Source organism: Thunnus maccoyii, chromosome 8 (assembly GCF_910596095.1).
Source record: "Thunnus maccoyii chromosome 8, fThuMac1.1, whole genome shotgun sequence".
Classification (NCBI taxonomy): Eukaryota; Metazoa; Chordata; class Actinopteri; order Scombriformes; family Scombridae; genus Thunnus; species Thunnus maccoyii.
Genome location: NC_056540.1, coordinates 456,061 through 480,967, shown reverse-complemented (window position 1 = coordinate 480,967; position 24,907 = coordinate 456,061). Strand labels below are relative to the sequence as shown.

Sequence of the window (24,907 nt, the reverse complement as noted above, 5' to 3'; positions counted from 1 at the left end):
ATATTTTATACCATATATGATAAATGACATTTTATGTTGTCTCCACACAAGCCTTGTGCATACTAAGCTTTCTCAGACAAAAAAGAAGGAAGACACAAACACTGAGAGGCAGTTAAGGCACTTTAATATCAGAAATAATCACCTCAGATCAAATATTCTCTCATGGTACAACCTGATAAGACCACGGATATTTAAAGCACTTAATTTTACATGACAGAAAAAAAACAATGTTAAAGAAGACCTGAGCCACTGATTTCAAAGTTAGCTTAATCTCAATTCTGCAACTCATATTCAAGTGATGGAGCCCATGTTAGCTTTTCTTGACACACTTCTGATGAGGTATACAAACTCCAAAATCTCATCTTGTTCTGAGTTCTTGAGGCCATTCTTACTTTTCAATAAGGGACAAAAATCATTCTTTAAGTACAGGAAGTGTCAACAGTTTACAGCTCCTATTCCATCAGACATCCCAGTGGCTCAGCAGTGTGAAGCACACTGCACATAGAGTAGCAGAGTGGGTGGAGCTGCAGTTCTGCAAGGATTTTACCCAGTGCAAATCTGCATTTGAAAGATTTTATTTAAATTATAACCTCAGTGTTAACATTGAACAACATTTATAGGGTTTTTTATGACCATTAGTCAGTCTAGTTAGTATTTCTATTTTGTTTCTATGAAATCTCTTTCTCCATACCTTTGGTATGACAAATTGCTCTGAATACTCCAGTTCCCATGAGCCTTAGTGGCCTATCCAACTTGGAAGACAAGGGGCACACATCACAACTGTAGAAACCTGAATACTTTGTTGCTGCAATCAGGAACAAATGACCACTAATGCACAATATCAATAGACATAAGGCCCTCATGGTGTGGTAGAACGGGTCTTCCACTAATCACTGGGTTGGCACTTCAGACCCCAGTTCCTCCTGTCCACATGTTGAAGTGTCCTTTAGCAAGACACTGAACCCCAAATTGCTCCTGATAGTCAGGCACCCACCTTGCATGGTAGCCCGCTGTGATGTATGAATGAGATAAAAATGAGTGATCAGACTTTTCTGCTCTGTCTGTGCTAAAACTGATTATTAAACTGGATGCCTATGCGCTGCTTAGGCGAAACATTTGGTACTGACAGTAAGTAGCTGTGTGGGATAGCCTGTATCTTATGTATAATGATGACAGCCTTGCAGGTGGTGCAGGTCTTTGATTATTCTTGCTCAACTGTCTTTAAAAAAATCCAATCCTGCATTTTGCAGACAAACAAAAATCAATTAAAATTGTGAATCGATCTGAAGCTTGAAAAAAAAAGAAGGATTTTATCTATATAAATGCAGCCATTTCAAGTGGGTCCTGCTTAATTACCAGATCTTGAGGCCTGTGTTGTGGAGGGGACTAAAATCTAGCTTTAAAGTCCAACTAATAATACATGTAGTATCCCTTCTTGCAGTAAAAAATAATGTCAAGGTGATTTACAGTAGTTTTCTATTATTTAAAGGAAGAACAAAAGGCATTTGAGGAAATATCAGAAATGCTTTTTTTCTCAGGAGCTGGAGAGCGTGTGTTGTTAGTAGTGGTACTGAAGAGTAAGAACAACACCAGCATCTCAGTGGACTGAAGTGATATTTGCAGGTACAGTGCTCAGCATGAATGGGACTCTATACTCTGGAGTGATGAGATCACTGTTTTTGGAACTAATGGCTTTAAAACTGTATGGCTTCGCAAAGGTGAGGATTTCAAAGAAAAATGCATGGTGCCTACAGTGAAATATGGTGGTGGCAGTGTCCTTATGTGGGGCTGCATGCTGCTGGTGTTGGGGAGCTGCATTTCATTGATTGTATCATGAACTCACAGATGTACTGCTCTATACTGAAAGAGAAGATGCTACCATCATTCCATGCCATTGGTTGTCATGCACTTTTCCAACATGACAATGATCCAAAACACACATCTAAAGCTACTGCTGCATTTTTGAAGATGAACAGGGTGAAGGTGATTGAATGGCCAAGTATGTCTCCTGATCTGAACCAAATTGAACGCCTATGGGGAATTCTGAAGAGACAAGTTGAGCATCACTCTCCATCCAGCATCCAGGCTCTAAAAAAGGTTGTTCTTGAAGAATGGAAAAAGACAGATGTTGCAATATGTCGCCAACTTGTTCATTCCATGCCTAGAAGACTTGGTGCTCTCCTTAAAAATCACAGCGGTCATACAAAATACTAGATGTAGTTTTTGTTGCTGGGTGTATTCATTTTTGCTTTGACTAATTTGAGTAAAACTGAAGATTTTGTGATCTAAGTTATATTATTAACCTTAATTTCATGTTACGGAGTTAAACAAGTGTTCAATAAAACTAAGCCATGTGAAAATTTTGGAAATTGTTCTTGTGTTCATTGAGATATTGATAAAAATCTTACTTTTGAAAGGGGGTGTACTCATCTATGCTGAGCACTGTATGTTTATGTGCTTTTTAATGTGCTGCAGCTACTTAGCTATCTAGCCTGCAAACTGACTGCAAACTGTTAGCAGTGTACTTTTCCCAGGCAAATATTTATTTGGATTTATTTGGTCACTTGTTCAACAAGCTATGGTGCAGGACAAGACATGTGTGTTAAGTTACATCTTTGTAAATTAGAGAGAAAGAGACTTTAACAGAAAAGCTAATGTGGGTTGTTCAGGGTCTGTGGCTCTTGTGTATCAGGCTGCTGTCTGGCTGTTAGTTAGTGTGACCATCTGCCTATGATGACTGTACTGCTTTATGCAAATAAGGCTTAAAATTAGGCCATTTGATTAGCTGTATGCCATCCACATAGACTGAGAACTAACAGGATTCCTACATTTTAATGCAAATACAAACTAATGCAAAACTGGGGGGGGGGGGGGGTCATCATGAGACCAAAAAAATAAAATAAAATATGAATTTCTCCCTTTTGGTTTCTGATTTTTTTTCTCAAAGGAACGCAAGACAAGTGATTAACAGCAGAACAACATGAAACTGAATTTCAGTTGGAGCTGAAAACCTTCACTGATATAATACATTTCATATTCTTGAATTCATGTGTTTCATCATATTACCGCACAGCAAATTTTGGTACACATTGCATAGACTATCAGGTGAAATAGGAGTAAAGCTTGATTTACGGTCACTCAGAATTTGTTCTTATGACGTGTTGTCCGATTGGATCGGAAATCAAATGTGTTTATAGTTGTTTCAATCAGCTTCACTCCAAGACGGAGTGAAAAGTGTATGAATGTTCTCATTGACTCCAAGCTGCTTTGACTTGCGCTACTGCTTGGAAATGCAAAATACAACCATGCCCCAATTTTTTACACCTGTATTGCGTTGCAGAGATGTGACTAGCCAATCATGGCCTGACTGAAAAAAACCTGTGTATTTTATTTTGCAAGTCCCACCTGTTAATACTTTTTAAGAAACAAACTGATATATAAGTGTAAATACTAATGAGGGGTGCTTAACAGAAAAATGGCATTTGGTACTAATTAATGGGTTGATTGGCACATTTGACCATTAATTTCTAGCATAACCTAGAGTTATATAGTCAGAGCACAGTAGGTCGCCTGAAAATGCAAAAATCTGAAAATTGTCTTTCCATGTGGTGATCAAATTACAAGCAAGCATAAAATTCAACATATGGAGGATAAAGTTTCCAATAATATATAAACATTTAATTGTGTTTAAATGGATCTCTGTGGACAATTGCTTGTGGACAACTCCACCCAACTCTATCGCTCTAATTTTCTTAAGTATGTAGGTGGAATTTGGTTCTTAAAAACTTGAATAAGTTAGTGGGTATTTGTATGTGTAATATCTTAATCTTAAAATTATTAAGTACCAAAATATATTCCAGAAAGCATCCAAGGAAATGATTAGATGATGATAACAGTTTTGATCATTTGACTGAATGATTACAGGCCCTGTAAAATAAGGTGTTACCAAAATAACTAACTTCCAGAAATCCTGGAGACCTGAAATATCCGCTCCCACTTTCCGTCTCTATAAATGTCATATCCTGGTTCAAGGTCAGCCACACACAAACAACTAAACAAAAAAGTCTGAATCCATGACCTGTTTATGGTCCCAAAAGTTTGAAAAATAAATTACAGACTGAGATTTGAATGTATAACTATTACTAATCAATCAATTTAAGAAAGTCTGATTTTTTCCCCCTAAAAATTCTAATCTAGAAAACAGCTTTTGGCACAAGACATTTTAGAATGTCAACTGATGATGAGGGCTCTGTTGTTGGCAAATGAATTGCTTGCTGAGTCTTTGCAAAGGCACACTGTGTGTATGTGTTGACACACACTTTTGGCTCAAAAGATCAGAGGACAAATCATGGCTTAGCAAACAGGAATGTGGCACTGCTGCCATGGACAGCACTCTACATGTTGACAGCACTTTGGGGAACTTCCTATGCCGAAGTTAATACTTGCTGAAAGCTGGAGGATGCTGGTCTGCTCTAACTCATCAGGAAGCTGCAAACAGAGACAAGATGACTTTCAGCAAATAAGAAATAAGGCAATCAAAGCAGGTAAAACAAGAGAACAGATATAAACCTGTGTGTCTCTACCTGTATGGGTATCCATGGTACTTTGCTCGGAAAATGGACAGCAACCAGCTGAAGAACAGCATCACCAGACCAATACCTGCAACACACATAACTGACACACAGAGCAAAAAAACATAACAAAATCAGTTTTGCTAAACAGTATATTTGTGTGCTTGTGTCATCAGCACATTGTGTGAGGCCACGTTGCCAGATGAGCTTAACTCATTCTATGTTCGCTTTGATATCCTCAACAAAGAGTCAGCTGTAAAATCCACTCTGCCTCCAGAGGACCTGCCACCGTCAGTATCCACAGCGGATGTGAGAAGAATCCTGCTGAGAGTGAATATGAATAAAGCTGCTGGGCCTGATAACATCCCTGGCGGTGTACTAAAAACATGTACCAACCAACTAGTTCATGTTATTACTGACATTTTTAACATATCACTGTCACAGGAGAGTGTTCCCACCTGCTTCAAGACAGCCACCATCAGCCCTGTACCTAAAAAGTCTGCGTCTGTGTCTAAACCACTACTGCCCTATGGCACTCACTCCCATTCTGATGAAGTGCTTTGAAAAACTGGTTCTCAAGTACATCAAAGACAACATCCCAGACAGCCTGGACCCTCACCAATTTGCATACAGAACCAACAGATCCACAGAGGATGCCATCTCCACTGTCCTCCACTCAGTTTTCAAACACCTTTAAAATAACAACACCTACATCAGAATGTTGTTTGTTGATTTCAATTCAGCATTTAATACAATCTGGTGGTGGTCACACCTCGTCCCCTCTAGTGCTCAACACCGGAGCCCCTCCTACAATGTCTCAGGAGAGAACTCTGTTGTGAGGTTTGCAGATGACACCACCATCATTGGCCGGAAACAGCCATGAGAGTTCATATCGGGAGGAAATCAACAATCTTGCAGAATGGTGCATAGAGAACAACCTACTGCTCAACGCCAACAACAAGTTCTGTAGGTTTAAACAATTCAATCTACCGACAGACCCACTGATGATGTGGTTAACCAGGTTGAGCCCTTCCTGAACAACTTAACTACATGATTAAAAAAAATGGAAGCCTTTAGTCTCTACTACTCCTTTATAGATGGCATTTCATCCTTAATGACAGGTGATTCATGAGTAGTTAAAGGATAGGTTCACATTTGTCAAGTCTGTCTTAGAACAATGCTCACAGGCTAACATATACATTGAAACAGTTTCTCCTGTCCTTACTGGCTGTGAGAACATAATTACACAATTACAATGCAAGCCAAAGCTTATATTAGTCTTCTTTAGCCTGAAGCAAAATCAAGTAGGTATCTTCCAAAATTATGTCTTTGTGTTAAACCTGACACTGCTTCCTTGCTGAGCAGCAGTGGAGGGATAGAGACACAAAGAAGGAATTTGGAATAAGGAGGGAATTAACTTTGGAATATATCCAACTGATTTGACTAACTTAGACTGCTGAAGCCTCATGTTAGCTTCAGCTGAACTTAAGAACACAGTTTTAGACAGAGTGAGGACTGTGTGTATGTTCTTAGTGAAGCCTAAACATTTGGACACCTTTTGAAACTTCATAAGTGTACACAAAAAAGCTGAGGGAAATAGAAATAATTAATGTGTGTGCATACTCTTCCTCTTTCCAATGTCCATGTCAGAGGTAGCAGCCTCACACAGCAGCACTATTCCCATGGTAACAGCAGCATCTGACAGTAAGGTCAAGGTTTAGACAACAAATTCATGTAATCCATATATCAATCTGAACAAAACTCCCAACCAAATACAAGTTTGGTGGTTTGCAGCTGAAAAGACGTCAAGGTTAAGTATGAATGTAGATTTTTTTGACATCTATTGTACATACAGTATCTTGACTCAACATTCAATATTTCAACAGAGAACATAGAACATTTACAGAGTCACTGAAATACTGTTAAAACACAATAAAACATGCAGCCTGACTAATTTTAAAATACATTTTGCTCATTTTCTGTCTCTCTGCATTTTCCATGATTGAATAAACGCAAAATGCCAAAAAGTACTCCTTCAAGGGGACATATTATGCTTTTTGTGGTTTTCTGTTATTTATATCCTGTTCTGATACAGGATGTTAAACAGGCCAAAGTTCCAAAACTTGAGGTTAAGATATGTAGAAATGCTCCCTGCAAGTCAAAAGCCATGGCTTCAACCTGCTCTGAACGCTTCATTTTGAACATTTTTTGCAAGAAGAGCAGTTTCCATGAGCTGGCCAGTCAGAAAAGAGTGGGTTTTTCAGGAGTGGCGGCTTTAAGAGACAGGAGGGAAAGTCTGGGTCAATTCATCACACTTTTGGTCCACATCATCATAGATATTAATGAAACTTGGCATGCTGATTTGGTCATCTAAGAAACTTGTGGAACCGAAATTGCTCATGTCTTGGATCACTTTTAAGGGAGATGTGGGCAAATTTTGAATTGATTAAAATTTTTTTTTTTTTTTTTTTTTTTTTTTTTTTTAAAAATCGGTGAAATTTTCAGCAAAGTTAGCTTATAATGTCATCAACACCTCCAGAAAGTTTGGTCTTTGGTTTTTGAGTCGTTGCCAAGATGTTATTACTTATCTGAAGTGGCATCACATCACTAATTCCTTACAATGTTGTTGAACAGCAGTTACTGATCAGTGCATGGTCAGACACATGCCAAATCACAATGCACTACTTTCTTGATGGGCTCCCAGGCCACTGGATAGTGTGCTCAAAGATATACAACATGGGTAGAATCATGAATCTGAAGATAAATGTTAATTCAATTTAATTGCAAAAGTCCTATTATACTATAACATATATAGTAAAATAAAGAGCTGGAAAAGAGTTTTACAACGATATGAGAACCATTTCTCTATGACCTATGTTAAGGGAGCTATGGCAAGTTGAAGTCACAGAGGCATGCTAATTAGTTCAAACTTTGTTAGCCCTCATCTCCCTTAATAGTGATCCGAGACACATGCAATTTCACTTCCACAAAACCTGTGGAATCGAAATTGTACGTGTCTCAGACCAAATCAGCATGCCAAGTTTGATTAATATCTATGACGATGCGGTCCAAAAGTGTGATGAATTGACCCGGACTTTCCCAGGAGCTATAACGGCCTCTTGCAGACAAAGGCTGAACTGAGGTGCTGCATAAAGGGCCTGTATAAGATAAATAAGTAGTTCTTTGAAATGTAAATCATGCAAAGATATTCCAGTAGAGGTCCAGATTAAAAATAAGACCTGAAAATGTACAGAATGTGTCCCCTTTAACTTTGCATTTTACAAGCAATGGCGTGGTCTGAAGCATTCAGTGTGTGCTGACTGTAAAAGTGTGAGTATGCACACAACTGAAGGATACTGAAGAGTAGGACGATATGTGTCTCAGCCACAAACTGGGCCTGACTGCTGCCGTGGATGTAACTCTGAAAACACAAACACACACCAGGGTAAACAGTATTATTATAATTAGTTTACATCTTATATTGTGAATGAGGATATATTGTAAACAGTATTTCTGTCTTACAACTTGTCCAGTGCTGGGGTTCTTGTGTGCATAAGGAGGTCCCCTGATGTGGTTCCACATCTGGCCTGAAGTCATGATCAGGACAAAACACTGAAACACACAGCAGCACAGGGAAGACTTCATAACAATCAAGAATAATCCCAGCAGTATTAACAATACAATAATATAAAGTTATCACATTCATTGGGTTTCTCCTTGTCATTCGACGCTCTTATTAGAGAGTTCCAATGCTACTATGGACGTTATTTCAAAACCTTGTTTAATAGCCATTGCACATCCCTCTGTAACACAAATCTAAATAAACAGCAGATTCACTTATGATTTTGGAACAAGATCCTTGTGGTTTGACTTATTGAACACAAGTTGTGTTCTCTGTGATATTGCTTAAATATATTTGTTGGGCTAACAAATGGGTTTTACCTTGTCCATTCATGCAAGTATACATCTGAGTGCACCAACTACTAATTTGTGTGTACAAGTTATGAATTTGTGCACACAAATTCTCAAAAAGAAAAGATTTTTCCCTAATACCCTTCAAGCAATGTAAAATACAAACCAAGAGATTTAAGAACTAGAATTGACTAAGTGACACTTTGGTAGACGATGGACACCACAGCTACTGCTGCTGCATACATTAACCAGATAGTCAATAGCAGATTAGAGCATCAGCAAGGCAAACAAATAAATAAGCAATACAAACAACAGCATGTTCAGTTAATACACACATGCAAACACTAAAGTTAGTGCTGGTTCATCCTCCCCTTTTTTGCAGGTTGCAATGCAGAATGAAAAAAATCCAACTTCTTGCTCCCAATTTGATCTTAAGTCACCAAACATCAGTCGGCTCTTTATTTGCTGTTTGCAGAGTTTGGGATTGTGATTCATATGGAGCTTAGAACAAAAATAATCAACATGTGATAATGTGAATAAAAGATGTTGTAATGTGGGAATATATAGTAACTGGGGAAAAAAGGGGTGTGCGGGACTTGACTGCTCTTCATCTGGTAGAGCCGGAAGTCCAACAGGTCGCTTTCTGAACATAATGAATAATTGAACAGATGGATGGCAGACTATTAATTACTACTACTACTACTAATTTTGATTAAAAGAGTCACTGCATTAAATAGGTGGGACACATTGATCTCCAAGCAGTCTACTTTCCACTTTCAAAAGCTTGGTGGAGAATAACCACCAAGTATTTATATATGTGTGGATGTGTGTGTAGGAGAACCAGTTGATCTTTGTCTCTCCTGCAATCTCCAAAGAGCCCAGGTGGGCTCAATCAACAATAACCCCTAACCTCTAACCTCAAAGGCATGGATGTATATTCAATTTCATCTGGAAGTGCTCTGAGTTAAACTAAGGACCCTTTCTCCACATTAAAGTGTCAGTTTTGACTCCTCACAGAACCATCTCCTCACCCCAAACTCTCTATAAACTGAATGGGACAATCCCAAGTGGAATTTATGACACTTAAGTTGCTACATGCTTATCAACCCAAGTTTCAGAGGATACCAGATTTAAGAACGCTTTCCTTGGACAAATGCAAAGAAACTGTTAATCACATTGAAACCTCATCAATTTGTTTGATGAATTTGGACAACTCTATCTACATGTTATGTTCTCTTTTCACCTCTAACCTCATACATACACACACATACCAACATTCCAAAGCACACCCTCCCCTGTTGCCTTCGCCCTGATGTGACTCCAGATAGAAGATAGTCCAGACCTGTCATAAATTTAGTTAGCTAGTTGAATTTCTGTGTTCCCTAAAACCAGAAGTCTGATTCAAAGTTTCTTAGTATATAACCATCTTGCAATCTACATATTATTGTTCATAAAGTAATGCCTGTCAAACCGGTCCAACTCTGATCTTTCTACGATAAAGTATAGCCGAAATAGAAATATCTAGGTTTAAGTGTTACATAGTAATGGAGCCACAGTGCCATCCAATGGACAACTTCAGTTAGGTTGGATGTTGAAATAAGACCTCTGCCAGACATATTATGTATGATGTTTTCTTATTGTGATCTATTAAATTGTCATTATACTCTATATAACTTAGTAGGAATATGATACGTATGAGGGATTACTCTTGATGAGCAAAGAATATTATGTGTGTTAGCTAGTAGGAAGTTAAAGTTTGTTAAATAACTATAGTATGTTTTAAGTAAACTGCACTGATGATGGTTTACTTTGTGTGTTAATAGATGTATAACCAAAGAAGATTACATTTCATTTTAATCTAATCAAATGATCCAACTCAGGTATTGTGACTGTGATTACATCATAGAGGTGTGTCTCTGAACCTTTGAGTAACATATCATATGTATGCAATTCATGTTTAAGTGTGGATGACCATGGTGGCATGTTTAGTTGAAATTTTATCAATTCAGAGAAGTTCACGTGTTTTCTCTTTGACAAAAGATTTTTTGTTTTGCACGGGAGAACATCTGTCTCCACCCACACACGCACATCTTAGCTTCAGCTTAATAAAGCAGCGTACTTGCTACGCTCAATCTGCTTTTTCTTTCCCATCTCTAAGGAGACACATGTCGCATCCTGAAGACTTTCGCCATTTTAATTCTCTCCGTACTTTTACTTTTTGTATCACGTGATCTTCTAAGTTAAAGTATCCTCTTTTTCTCTTAAGCTACATGCAGTATTGTTACTCCATTAAAACAAATTTCATATTTAAATTTTTTCACGCTTTTTATCTTGAAGTATAGTTTCGTCTGGCCGGCGAGATTATTTTTCGAGTTATTTAGTAAGAAAGTCAGTCAGTCAGAGACTTCAATTAAAACAACCCCGCTCTTCAACCTCTTCAAGGTTGTGTATCAGACACAACCATAAAGATCAGCCTTCATCCTTTTGTAACAGTAAACCCTGTGGTGATTCGGAGAATCACCTGAAGAAACCGTAACACCAAAACTGTTCCTTGAGGCTCCTGCAATGCTCACTAACGGAAAATCTGCTGGAAAACTCCACTGGAAACCCCGCCGTAGAACAGCTGATCTTCTGATCTGACGCTCTGGACAACAGCTGATCTCCCGCTGAGTCATTTGAGGACAACGCAACGCAAAGTAGGCTGAACAACTTTATTCCTGTCATCCATCTACCTCATGATTAAGAGTTGGTGTCGTTTAAATTGAACTCTCTAGTTAATTCTTTAGAGAAGTTGATCAGTTAAATAACCTCAACCTTAGTTAATACTCCGTTAATTACGCTATCATAAACATTTCACCATCACTCATTCATAACTCTTAACACACCATTTTGAACATTTGGTTGGTTATTCATTTATCTGTTTGCATTAACATTTCATTTATTCACTGTTTATCATTTAGTTCAATAAATATATCTTTATTAGCATGTTATTGTCTGTGGCTTCAATTTAAGCAGAGAATTAGATCACTGCATTGTAACATGCTACATCTGACATGAGACTGATAAAGTTGTTTCTGTGTTTCTTCCCAGCAGTTAAATTAGACTAATGGGAAATGGTGCCCCTTTTCAAACGAGGATTTTGTAATAAAAAAGGTGATGTCCCTACATGTGTGTAGTGGGTGGATGTGCGCATGTTGTTGTTACCAGTGCAGAGAAGGCCCAGACATTGTTGTTAAAGAGAAACTCCAAATTGTGTCTTCGTAGATATGCCAGTCCACCAATTACAGCCAGGAGGAAGCCCAGAAGGAGAGGCCCTGCGTAGTTCGGAGGACGAATGACACGGATCTGACAGACAACAGGCAGACATTACTATATTCATCAGAGGCTCCCATCATCTTGGTGTTTGAGTCCAGATTTACTGATTTATTTCATTATAGCTAACACAAATTATGGATCACTGTGATTCAGTTTTAATGGTATTACATTTACCTGCACATCAGTCCTGTCCGCCACCCATCTGGCCAGCTGCTCAGCTGCAAAGCCTCTGACTTGGAGCTCATAGGTATCAGACCTGCGAGGTTTCCCTTTGGATGGGAAGTGGAGGAAGGTTGGAGCAGAATTCATATTTAGCTGCAACAAAAACACACAAAAACAGTCAAACATTCTATATGTGTAATGGTGTGGTTCAATTGTATTTTATCTAATCTGTTGATCAAATCTGAATCCTCCTGAATCTGAATTCCTTATTAAAAGTCTTTCAGCTACCTTGATTTTAGTTAGCATCACTGGTACTATAGCAGTGTACATTCTTTTAATTGTTAGTTTAGTGGTGATGTACATCCAGTTCATGATGACCTCTATAATAATAATAATAATAATAATAACAATAATAATAATTAAAGCTGCAAGCAGCAATGATCGTGCCCTCACATCTTTGTGCATGTCGGGGCGCACCACAGTCAAAGGGCTGTTATTGCAGCACTACTTTACACTTATATTCTCCAGAAGGCAACAGACACAAATATACATTTTTTCCTGATTATTGTACATTGTACAATGTAGGAGATAACTATCGCTTCCTGAGTCCAATGTGGTGCTAGAAAACACGCACTAAATGTACACTATGTTGCTGCATACCAAATGTAGACCACTCACTTTAAATTTCACGTAAGTCAAAGCAAGACTGCAACATAAGGCTTCGTTTCCTGTTGCTAGTAGGCAGTGCTACACAAATGGATCTTTAGTGCAGCAACATTTAGCGGAGGTCACCTAACATGCATTTTCATGAATATCGGATGTTGCATGTCATTTTGCTGTATATCATGTGTAGACCACACCATGTCAATGTCATGTAAATCGGATGATGTTTGTCACATGAGGCTGACTTCCTGTCAGTAGGTGGCGCTATGACTATGACACAATATTGACATGTAAATGTGTTCAGCCCTTGACTCTTATCAAGCATGAAAAATCTGGGGCAGATTGGACAACGTAAAGCCGAGTTACAACAACTTCCCGTTTAATGCCCCAAACATGTTTGGGCAAAATTTACTGGCATGCCATGCCAAGGGCGTTCCGTGAAATGTAAAAAGCTTTGCAATTTAGCATTGCAGAGGTCTTTAGATGTCACTTACCAAATTTAGAGTCGCTTGGATTAAATCTCTAGGAAGAGTTTGTTAAAATACAATGCCTTTCAATGGCTTCACTTTGCGAAAAAAAAATGCACAATAGATTCAAAATGGCTGACTTCCTGTTGGACTTAGGGTATGGCTCCAGGAGGCTTTTTTTTTTTTTTTTTTTAAGTCTGGGGATGGTACATCTGCCTACCAAATTTTCATAAATCTAGGTCAAAACTGAAGGTGGGGGCTTTGACTTTGAAATTTTCTAGGGGGCGCCATTGAGCCATTTTGCCACACCCATGCCAAAGACCCATAGCCAATATCAAGTTCTGCCACTTCTGATATGTGTGCAAAATGTTGTGAGTTTCTGAGCACTCCTAGCACCTAAATATGCTAAAAGTAATTAGGGGGCACGATTAAGTCAAAATGCCACGACCAAGTCCAGTTGTGATACCAAATGAAATATTCACTAGTTCGACCAAAGTTTTGTGAGCTTTCGCACATTCCTAAAGGCCTAAAATGGGTTTGTAAAATGAAAATTGATGCATTAAATCCAAAATGTCTGACTTCCTGTTGCGTATTATGTCAAGAATGTTGAGAACAATGAGCCCACCAAATTTCATCAACATCGAAAAACTCTGTTCTAAAATGGCTTTACGTTTGGGAAAGCTATGGAGCTCGCTGGCTACACCCGAGCCCAAATCTCTACAGAGATTTACAATTTTCACCAGTTCCTGTGTGCCAATGTGTCAACTATGTGGCACTAGAGATAACCTACTAATTATACAGCATGTTGCTGTATATCATGTGTAGACCACACCGTGTAATTTTCATGTAAATCGGATGACGTTTGTCATGTAAGGCCGACTTCCTGTTCCCAGAAGGTGGTGTTATTACTATGACTCAATAATGACATGTAGATGTGTTCAGGCCTGGACTCTTATCAAGCATGAAAAAACTGGGTCAGAGTGGACAATGTAAAGCCAAGTTACAACAACTTCCTGTTTAATGCCCCAAACATGTTTTGGGCAAAATTGTCTGACATGCCACGCCAAAGACGTTCCATGAAAATAAGAAGCTTCGCAATTTAGCATCGCAGAGGTCTTTAGATGTAACCTACCAGATTTAAAGTCACTCGAGTCAAATCTCTAGGAGGGGGTTGTTAAAATACAACGCCTGTCAATGACTTCACAGTAGATTCAAAATGGTTAACTTCCTGTTGGACTTAGGGTATGGCTGCAAGATGCTTTTTTTTTTAAGTCTGAAGATGTTAAATATGCTTACCAAATTTCATGCATAAACATCAAATTTAAAGGTGGGGGCTTTGAGTTTGGTGTTTTCTACGGGACACCCTCAAGCCATTTAGCAAAACACCCATGTCAGATATCAAGTTCATCACTTTTGATACATGTGATGCTAATCCAATACTTATTAATTCAAACATAGGCACAAAGTTTCATGAGTTTTTGCCCACCCAAAAGGCCTCAAACATGTGTTCATAAAATGAAAACTGATGTACAAAATCGAAAATGGCTGACTTCCTGTTGGGAAAATTTTTAAAAAATATATGTATTCCGTTGATAATAATGAGAGCAATGAACCCACCAATTTTCATGCACATCTAAGAAACTTTGTTCCACATTGACCCTGCATTTGGGGGCACTAAGGAGGAGCCTGCTGGCAATGCCCAAGCCCAATCACTACAGAACTTTGCAGTTTTTGCCAGTTCTGGCGTGTGTGCCAATTTGCCAAGCATGACTTTGAAATTTTCTAGGTGGTGCACTCGAGCCATTTTCAGATATCAAGTTACGCCACTTCTGACACATGTGCAAAGTTTCAAGAGTTTGTCAGCACATCGAAAATGCTAAAAGTAATTAGGCGGCGCTATAGAGCCAACAAGCCACACCCAAACCCAATTGCGACACCAATCAAAATACTCACCACTTCAAACAAAGGTGCAAAGTTTCGTGAGTTTTAGTGCATCCTAAAGGTCTCAAACATGTTCGTAAAATGAAAAGTGACACACAAAATTCAAAATAGCTGACTTCCTGTCCAGTTAAAACATTTCAAAAAATGTGTTTTATGACCAGAATGATGAGGTCAGTGAACCCACCAAATTTCATCCAAGCATATTTTTACTCCAACCTGGCCATACATTTGGTGATGCTATGGAGCCCGCTGGCCACACCAGAGCCCAATCACCACAGAACATTGCAATTTTCAGTTCTGACGTGTCAATTTTCGTGAGTTTTCGAGCATCCCAAGCCCCTCAAAAATGCAATGGCATGGAGGAATAATAATTATAATAATGATAAAGCTGCAAGCAGAGATGATCGGGCCCTCGCACCTTCACCCACGCCAGGGTGTGCCACAGTCAAAGGGATTTTATTGCAGGCATGCAGATGTGTTCAGGACTGGGCTCTTATCGGACGTTGCACAAATGAGTTTAATATCACTTCCTGAGTGCACTACATGGAGGAAGATAACACCCACTATTCATACATCATGTTGCTGTCTAAAGTGTAGACGGCACCTTGTAAATTTCAGGTGAATCAGATGATGTTTGTCACATAAGGCTGAATTTCCTGCCAGTAGACAGTTGACAGTGCAACACAAGAGGGTCATCAATGCTACAAGATATTTACTTAATGCTAAGTTCTAAGTAAAATTCAATGAGCTGATCCATAACGGGGTGTTGCGCTGGGAGCAGCTGAGCAGAAATAGACATATGGCTCAGAAGGAATGAAAGAAGAAAAGTATTGCAAGAGAACAAAATTTATTGCAAGTGCAAGGTGATGCAAAACACATTGCAAGGAAACATAAAAAATTCTCTCCGTGACCCTTGGGGGGCACTGTAGAATTTAGAGTTTTCTCTATTTTATTCTGGTGTCAGCAGTTGACACTGAAAGTGTGTGTTAGGTTATGGAGCTGTTGAGTGTATCCCTGTTATGTTATTAATTATTCATCACAGTTTCGCAGCACTCTAAAATACACAACTACGTAGTGTACGTAGTGTAGCAAGTCAAGTAGAGTCTTTAGTAGGGTTGGTTATCGTTTGAATTTCATCGATTCTGATTCCAATTCCGGTTCTTATTGATTCCCAGTTTCAATTCCAATATGGTAAAAAAAAATTTAAAATCCAGTCTGTGATTTTTACAAACTGCTGTGCTGTCTTTTTCTGATCAGCCTTTAAAAGCAATAATCAGTTACTCCAACCAGACTTGCTGGATCGAATTTCATTGTCTTGCCAGCACTTTAAACAACATGACCACACCAACACAGCCCCCTGTATCGTTTAACACAGGGCTTTTTTCAATCTGAATGTAGCTGAGGAGTTCCTGAACAATAAAAAGTTGAAAACGAAAGTGACAGCTTAATAACAACAAGAATACTTAAATGCAAACATGGTGTGTCACAGCTAATTGTCCCTGGCTCGACTCGGGCTCAGAGACCGCTAGACATCAAACATTGTACAGTCTTTCAGATTGACGCTGTGCTGCCTCAAATGTTTGATCAGATTTGATGTGCAACCTGAGTTACAGATAATTAGCTTCCTACATGCATTGCACTTTGCCTTTTTTGTCGTTCTCTTTAGTAAAGTGAAGCCATACCTTTGAGTGTTTACCACGGTCTATCTTTCACTACGGTTGTAACATTAGCAACGCATGCTAGCTCACATGCACTTAAACTAGCAGTTGTTTTGATTTGGGAGGGCAGCGGTGCGGCCTAATGACAGTGCACCTTACCTGGCGTGCCACTGTGCCGCGGGTGGGACACCCTCCTGCCTACTAAAGCTGTCTGAACACTGTTGCCTTAATGAGTGATGTAAGATATGTAACCTTTGTTTGCAACAATAAAGGGTTATATCATGTTTAGGAACCAATAAGCAGAATTGATATTAAAATTTCTTAAGGATTCCTTTAGAATCGCAATTTTGGAACTGGTTCTCGATGCCCTACCCTAGTCTTTAGGCTTTCAGTTCTCAAGTAAATTGAGTCTCACATCAGAGTCAAGTCAATTTTATTTGTATAGCCCAATATCACAAATCACAAAGTCAAAGCGACTCACGTCCAAGTCTCCAGCTCTGTCTACTACTGAGGGTGATCAGCTGATCAGTGATCAGCTGGTGTGACGTTTGGGAGACTCAAATTCTGATGATTCTCAGCCCTCAGTGAAACACCGTTTAAGATGACTAACAATGACAATTGCTTAAGGAGAGACGTTACCATTTCTCTTGTTTTTAGTGTTAAGGTATGGGTGGCAGACTTTTAGAAAACAATAGGCAGTCTCCAGTCTTGGAGAACAGGAAGCTGTCTCACCATCTGAAAGACATCTGATCCTTCATCAAAATCGACGGATGCAAAGAAGACTTTATTAGTAAAGGCAGACGAATAACGCCAGGAGTTAGCCAGCACCTGGAACTCTTCATCGGCTTGTCTGAAATGGAAACACACATGTAAATTCATAGATTAGAATTAGACTATGTCTAAACTAAGTAGTCTAAATTGAAAACACAATTTTCATGTGAAAACAACTTGCCACCACACCAACATTTCCAGGTTATTTTTGTAGAGATCTCTGCCTACAGTTTAGCACCTGAACAATATAAAACATGTCGTCTTTGTCCTATTTTTAGTTGTCATACAACAAGTATCCAACATCTGGTAAGAAGTGACACAGACAGACGGCCTATGTGACTAAATCACTATTATATAGCGACATCGTTTTCTGACAAAATCAACATAAATGCAGGTTAATGACAATTGTGCTGTGTGATTGGCTACATCAACATTTAAAATGAGTGATCACAGAGAAAGTGACAACACAAACTTGAATTCTTAACTTCACTGACACATAGCCTCCACCTGTGACTGGGCAGCTACAGACAGTCGTTTACTCTGCTGAGTGCCAGCCCAGTTAAACTCCATTTTCTAAACACATTTTTTTCTGTTTCTGTCATCTGACAACAGAACAAGTATGAGTTAGTGATTTAATTGTGGCTCATAAAACACTGCCTGTTAACCAGCAGTCATTCTCAATTTGTGCATTGCTGTGATAAAATCATTATTTTAAAATTTTGATATTGTCTGACAAATCAACATAAATCCACAAGAATGCTTTGTCTTCAGCTACATTCACATAGGAAGTTAAAGACAAAAGAAAGCTCTCCCTCACTTCACTGCCACACAGCCCCCAACCCTCACTGGGCAGCTTACGTAGTTGTTGGTAAAAGCCCAGTTTTCCTTGTGCACACTGAAATGCCAAGCTGGCATTTTAAGATTGATACATTCTGGAGGTCATTTTGAAAAAGCTCCATCTCGGGGGAGAACAACACAGTTTTTAGGACTGAAACAGAGGAAAGAGATGTGTTTCCAAATTTATCCAGCTTAGAGTGGACATACTCTTAAAATAGCAGCAGCACCTGTTCTGGCTCCTCATTCTTACCTGCAGACCCCACACTGCCTCTGTGGCTGCAGTGCTGTAAACATGATGACTACTGAGTAGTTTCTGGGAGGAGCCTTGACAAAGCGACGAAACTTATCTCCATTCATCCTGATCACTGAACGCTTTGAGGCCCACTCCATCATCTGAGTCACCTTCTCTGACAGCAGAGTCTACAGAGGACACAGAAATGAAGACAGCTACTAATGTTAGGCGCAAAAACAAACAAAGAGAAGGGAAAGCTTGGAGCCATCCTAATACTACTGGCTTTACAATTAAGATAGGGCTGCACAATACACCTAAGATAGAAAGAAACAACACAAAATAAGATATGAGATAAAGAATAAAAGATAAACTCCAGGCAAGTTGGTGTGCGAACACCACAATTTCACTCCCTGACAGTACAGTTTAACTCACTGTTCACCTCTTTGTCACTAGAATAAAGGTTTGTCATGTAATGCATGTGTACTGCTGTTAAAATGTTGGGGTGGAGTAGCATTTACAGCAGGGGTCAGCAATTAGGTCCAACCATGAGCCAAGGATTATTCATACAGTTTGATTGAATGAATTTGAACACAATTGAATGTAGGGTTTAGGTTTCTTCCCGTTAAAGGGGAGTTTTTCCTTGCCGCTGTCCGCAGGTGCTTGCTCATGGGGGAACTGTTGGGTCTCTCTAAATTAAAGAGTACAGTCTAGACCTGCTCTATGTGAAAAGTGCCCTGAGATAACTTCTGTTATGATTTGGTGCTATATAAATAAAAATTAAATTGAATTGAATGTACTGTTGCCGTTCCCCTAGGCTTTCATTGAAAGAGTGTTAGAATTCTTCACATAAAATGTAATTTCTGATAGGTTTATCATACTTATGTTTAACACTGTGCACTGCTGAAACAGCATGATGCAACCATGATTTTATTGCATCTCTTGGTGTGGGGGCTGGATTCTCAATCTGCCTCGAACTTACTTTACCAAAGTAACAATGATTTGATCTATACACTGTTCAATAAAGCTACTTTAATGAGAAAAATGAGCAGCAAAGGTTAGCGATATACAATTTCAAGGAATAAATGAGGAGCTGCTGTTTACTGAAAACCGTTCTACCTGTAACATTTTTTAGATCTGGCTGATTTGCTGCCTTTTGGTTGAATTTAGTTAGCTAACGTTACCTGAATGGTGAAGCTGTCCTAAAAACCTGTTGAAATGGATCCACTCACTGGATTTACCACTTCATTTTCATTAATGTTATTGGCAGTCCAACATTTGAACCACCAGTTACGGCAGTTTAGCACACGTTACTAGCATGTTCTACATTTTAACTTCACACTTATCCGTTTCTGTGAGTGAAGATCAAATTAAAGTCACTGATTGAAAACAAGTTAGTTACTTATTGCCATACACAACCGCACGTTAGCTCATTTCTGGTTACTGTTAGCTTAATTTAGCTACTCTAGACGGACACAGACGGTAGACAACTTTGAAAACGTCGTTGAAACGTTGAAAAAGTTTATGAACTTTCTCCGATTTATGTTATCAAAGGCATGTTACCTCTTTTTTCTTCTGTGCGTCAGTTGGGTCATGGTAGAAAATAATAAGGAGAAACAGCGAAATAAAAACTTTCCCCAACATTTTGCTGCACGGCCGACACACGGCAATCTCCTGTCAGCTTCCTATTGATCACCTCTAAGCCAATCACAGTTGTTCTTCTTCTTCATCCCTTATGTTTTGTTTTACAGCGGTTGGCATCCATAAATGTTACATTACCGCCATCTGCTGGAATGTAGCGACTTCACAATACAAACTATTTACAATGTCCACTCAAAGTGATCCCATTCACGATATTGTCCATTCTCTAACCCAGACTCAGTGGTCCGTGCATGAAGTTTAATTCATTTGTTTATTACACGTTGTATAAAGAAAAATCCCATTTGTCGGGGATTTCTTAATTTCAATGCAACGCAATTCAGTGTACCAGAGGACTATCCACTATCCAATTTGTACAAAGAAAAGTGAGACAGGAAGTCCAGAGCCGGAAACAAAGACAGCTCTCGCCTTCAAAGTAAAAGTTGCGCGTTTTGAAGCTTGTTAGCTGCAGCTCAGTTTAAGGAGAGCTACACTAAATAAATGAACAAATAGCTTAAATAATGAACAAAATTCACTACTTCTTTTACACACTTTGGAGATAAAACTATGGAAAAGGAAGCAGAGGCGGCGGAACCAGCCCAGGGATTTTCAAAGTAAACACAGTGTGTGTTACAGAGATGCATTGAACCACTATAGACATCAACGTTAAGTACAGATGAGACCAATTTCATGTGTTTATTGTCTCGTGTGCATGACTTTATTGAGTAAACCTCTCCAACCAAACACTGTTTGAATTGTGTGACATCCACAGATGAACGGTGTAAGAATTGTAGCTTTAGTTTTTACTTGTAACTAAAGTTCTCCAATTCTAGTGGACCAAAAATCATTTGACCAATTAAAACTAACTTTATCATAATATCTGATATTTGGTGTCAAACTGTTTTCAGTCAGTTGACTGTCTGAAGTCTGTGATCCCAGAGGACACTTATATCTCCCCTGGTGATTCTATGCCGGACCTGAACTACAAACTGGACTTTTGCATTTGGTCTGATTTTTGGTGAGTGACACACCTGCTCAGCTGGACTGAGGTCAGGTGAATGTCAATGCCAGTCGAGAACATCCCACTGCCAGGTCATAAAAACCCCCCAGGCTGTATGTGCAGTATATTTAGGATCATCCTCCTCCTGCATTGTGCTACAATTGGCAGACTACCTAAAAAAGGGGGCAACAGTTACTTCACTGTTCACCCAATATGGATGTGAACATGTTAAAACTATTACATAGTTTTTAAAAACCAAGTCAGCACTTTCATTTCAGTCATTGTTTAATTTCAAATCAAATATGCTGGATTCAAAACAACCTGAATGTGTCACCATATAAATGATGGACTCTATTCTGCTCTCTACTTACCAGCAGCTAGTTTCCCCCTGGCTGTTTCCAGGTTATCCTGGTGCAGTCATTGGGTGAGTTTATGCACCAGCCTACCAGTGGAGGTCCCACACCTGTCATATACAACACATGACATTTATTATATTACTTAGAACATTACTTTGTGGTCTGCATGCACAAACATATTGCTGGTAATGTACACAGTTGTAAGCTTAATAAATCAAAAATGTAGCCTATGTCAAAACACCCGTTGTCCTGGCTTTCTATGATGTTTTCAATAAAGCCAGTCAGATGCCATAGACTTCCAACACACACATTTGTTTTTCTTACCGTAAGATGATTTTGCTTGTAGGCCATGATTGTTGCAATGGCCTCTGGTGAGTAATTATGAACATTGTCTTCAGCAGTTCTTCTTAGCGCATAACTGGCACAACTAGCAGAGGATGTTGCTCCAAAAAGGTGAATTGTCATTCTGTATTCAACAGGATTTTTTGTGATGTCACCGTTAGGCCACCACAAGAATCGCAGGTAGTTGGAGTCAGATGTTGTCACCTTGACTTGATGATACATGCTCTCCACATCTGCCATAATGGCCACTGGTTCTTGCCTGAATCTCAATAGTACGCCAAGTAATGTACTTGTGAGGTTGGGTCCTTGCATCAACTGATCATTTAATGATGTGCCTTGGTGGGATGCAGAGCAGTCAAAAACAACACGAAGTTTGCCTTTCCTTGGATGTCGAACGCCATGGTGAGGTAAGTACCATACTCATCATATAGCACAATTTCTGCATGTCCCTTAGCAATTACATTCTCTAGGAAAGCAGTATATTCCTACTGAAAGCTCTTATTTTTCTCAAACTTTCTTCTTACTGAAAGTGCTCGTTGCTCAGCTAACTGCCGATTGTCGGGCATTAATGGATCGTTCTGTTTGAAAGGTAGTTTAAGTTGATAATGTCCATCTTTTATTTTAGCTGAGCTTGAGACTACATCCATGAATCGTTTGTCTTCTACTGACATTTCTCTTTTCTCATTGGAAGTCTTTTCAGGGAAGTAATGTTTTATACTGATGTATCAAGAGGTCATTTAAGTTTACCACGGATATGCAGTTACTAAAAATGTGGTTCAGAGAACTTCCTTCAGGGTTGCCTTTATGCAATATTCCATTGACAACCCATCCAAGTTTGGTTTCAACTGCATAAGGCCCTTTGCCTTTGCTGTTGATCACTTTTCAGGGCTCCATCAAATGTGGTGCATCATTTCCTATCGAAAGGCCAACGTCTGCATCAATTTGAACTACTTTCACTTCATTCATGTAGTCCCATCCACTTATTGCTTCCTGTGTAGGAATTTGCTCTTTGGTCACTGGAATTTCATCTTGGATGTACAATAAGCTGAAGCAAGCAACACATCATTCCCAAAAGTCTTTCGCAACAGTTCTTTAGCCTTTTCAAATCCCCTTGTAGGTTCCATATGCATGCAGCTTCTAACAAGCACCTGTGGTCGACCACTTGTGAACTGTTCCAGGAAAAACAACCCATCACAATCATTATCAGTTTTGCTTTTAATACTGTGTTTAAATGTATGCACCAAGGACAAGTACTGCAGTGGATTTCCATGAAAAACCGGTATCTCTCTTGTTGGTAGAAGTGAGAGTCTTTGTTCTTTAATTAGCATTTAATTTTGTCTTTGCATGATTTTCGGCATGTCTGAATTTTTATTAACCTCCTTGGGACATTCCTTAATATGAGGCTGCACATGCACTCTATGACTGCTGGGGGCAGTATTGGTATATAGAAGTCCATCACCATGATCTTCCTCATCAACATCATCAACAAGCCTTTGTGTGGAGTCATATTGTTTGTTATACTGTTGAAAATCATCCTTCTCTTTAGAAGCTTCAAGTATGTCGATTTCTGCACTTGCTGCAGCAATTTCAATTTCCAAAGCTAGAGCCTCCTTTCTTGCTTGAAATTCAGCTTTTGACTTAGCTTCTTCTTCGTCAAGTTCATGCCTTAAGTGCATGACAGCAGCTTGAGCAAGAAGAACTGCCCTTTTGGCTTCTGCTCGTCTGAGGGTGGATGATATTGTGGAGGTTTTACTCCTGAAGCTGCTTACGCTCTTCACATTTTTGGCTTTAACTTTACTTATTTTTCCAACAGACATAGCAGTCAAACTCTCAGGCATTGTTGTATTTGCAATAAGTGACAGATCCATTTCTGCCAGTTGATTGGCATGTATAGCAGCTTCTCTTAACCACTTTTTCACAGTGTCTTTCTACGATGTTTTCAAATAAAGCCGGTCAGACGCCATAGACTTCCAACACACAAATTTGTTCTTCTTACTGAAAGATGATTTTGCTTGTAGGCCTCTCGTGCAGATGAGGTGAATGGATGTTTGAATATGTTATGTAAATGTGTATTTATGGCTGCCTTACGTCAAGTTCAAATCAAAGTGCTTCACGTAAGTTAAAGAAAATTATTCATATGAACTCTAAGTATCAAAACAACAAAATGGTAATAAAGATAATCAACAAACTAAGAAGCGTGCGGTTGAAAAACTGTTTCTCTGTGGCATCTCTTTCCTTTGTCGCACCTGGTTCAATTAACCTCTCGCTGCACCGCACGTACACTCTGCTTGGCTGGTACCAGTCTCAGCCAATCAACTAAAGCCAAACTATGCTCTAAAAAAAAAAAACAGCTCCAAAACCCATAATCCTTACATATGACTGAAGAGAGTCCAGTTAACTCACCTCTACCAAGTACATAGACATTTCACACAGATTTAGATGAGCAAATAATCCAAATGATGTGCAAAACAGCTGATAATAATAAAGGAGTAACACTGGCATACAACAGCAGTTTGTGAGCTACAACGGGTAGTTTACCTACAAACCAATTAGTATTACTAGTGTTGGTAATTCTCTGAAGTTAGCAGTTAGCTCTGCTGGTGGGTGGGTAAACAATTTAAAAAGTGTTTGGTTGGAGAGGTTAACTCAATGAAATCATGCGCACAAGACCACAAACACATGAAGTTGGACTCACCTGTATGTAACGTTAATGTCTGCAGCGGCTCAGTGCTTCCCTGTAACACATGCTGCATTTACTTTAAAAATCCCCTGGCTGGCCTCTGCTGCCTTTTCAATAGTTTTATCTCCAAAGTGTGTGAAAGAAGTTATGAATTATGTTCATTATTTATGCTATCTGTTTATTTATTTAGTGTAGCTCTCCTTAAATTGAGCTTCAGCCAACAAGCTTCAAAACTCACAACTTTTACTTTGAAGGCGAGCTGTCTTTGTTTCCAGCTCTGGACTTCCTGTTTCAATTTTCTTTTTACAAGTTGGATAATGGAACACGCAGACGCTCGGGTGCAGTGAACTGTATTGCACTTCTTA

General features: G+C 39.1%; 1 protein-coding gene across 1 annotated transcript; it reads right to left on the bottom strand.

The window, feature by feature from the left end:
* Positions 1-4,064: 4,064 nt before the first annotated feature.
* Positions 4,065-20,257, bottom strand: LOC121901775 (magnesium transporter protein 1-like). The gene is made up of 10 exons (XM_042418728.1): positions 20,090-20,257; positions 18,548-18,717; positions 17,422-17,539; positions 11,973-12,113; positions 11,688-11,828; positions 8,094-8,183; positions 7,929-7,992; positions 6,195-6,269; positions 4,584-4,674; positions 4,065-4,488 (listed from the first exon to the last, which is right to left on the bottom strand). The coding sequence occupies exons 1-10, from the start codon at positions 20,168-20,170 to the stop codon at positions 4,473-4,475; spliced, it is 987 nt and encodes a 328-aa protein (XP_042274662.1). The 5' UTR covers positions 20,171-20,257; the 3' UTR covers positions 4,065-4,472.
* Between the last annotated feature and the right edge of the window lie 4,650 nt (positions 20,258-24,907).

Bases quoted from the DNA above. Each gene is read 5' to 3' on its own strand.
- LOC121901775 (XM_042418728.1), bottom strand. From the start codon at position 20,170: ATGTTGGGGAAAGTTTTTATTTCGCTGTTTCTCCTTATTATTTTCTAC. The intron at 8,184-11,687 runs GTAACAACAACA...TGTGTGTTTCAG, and splicing joins TCTGGGCCTTCTCTGCACTG to TGTTTTGTCCTGATCATGAC. The intron at 4,675-6,194 runs GTATGCACACAC...TCTGTGTGTCAG, and splicing joins GGACATTGGAAAGAGGAAGA to TTATGTGTGTTGCAGGTATT.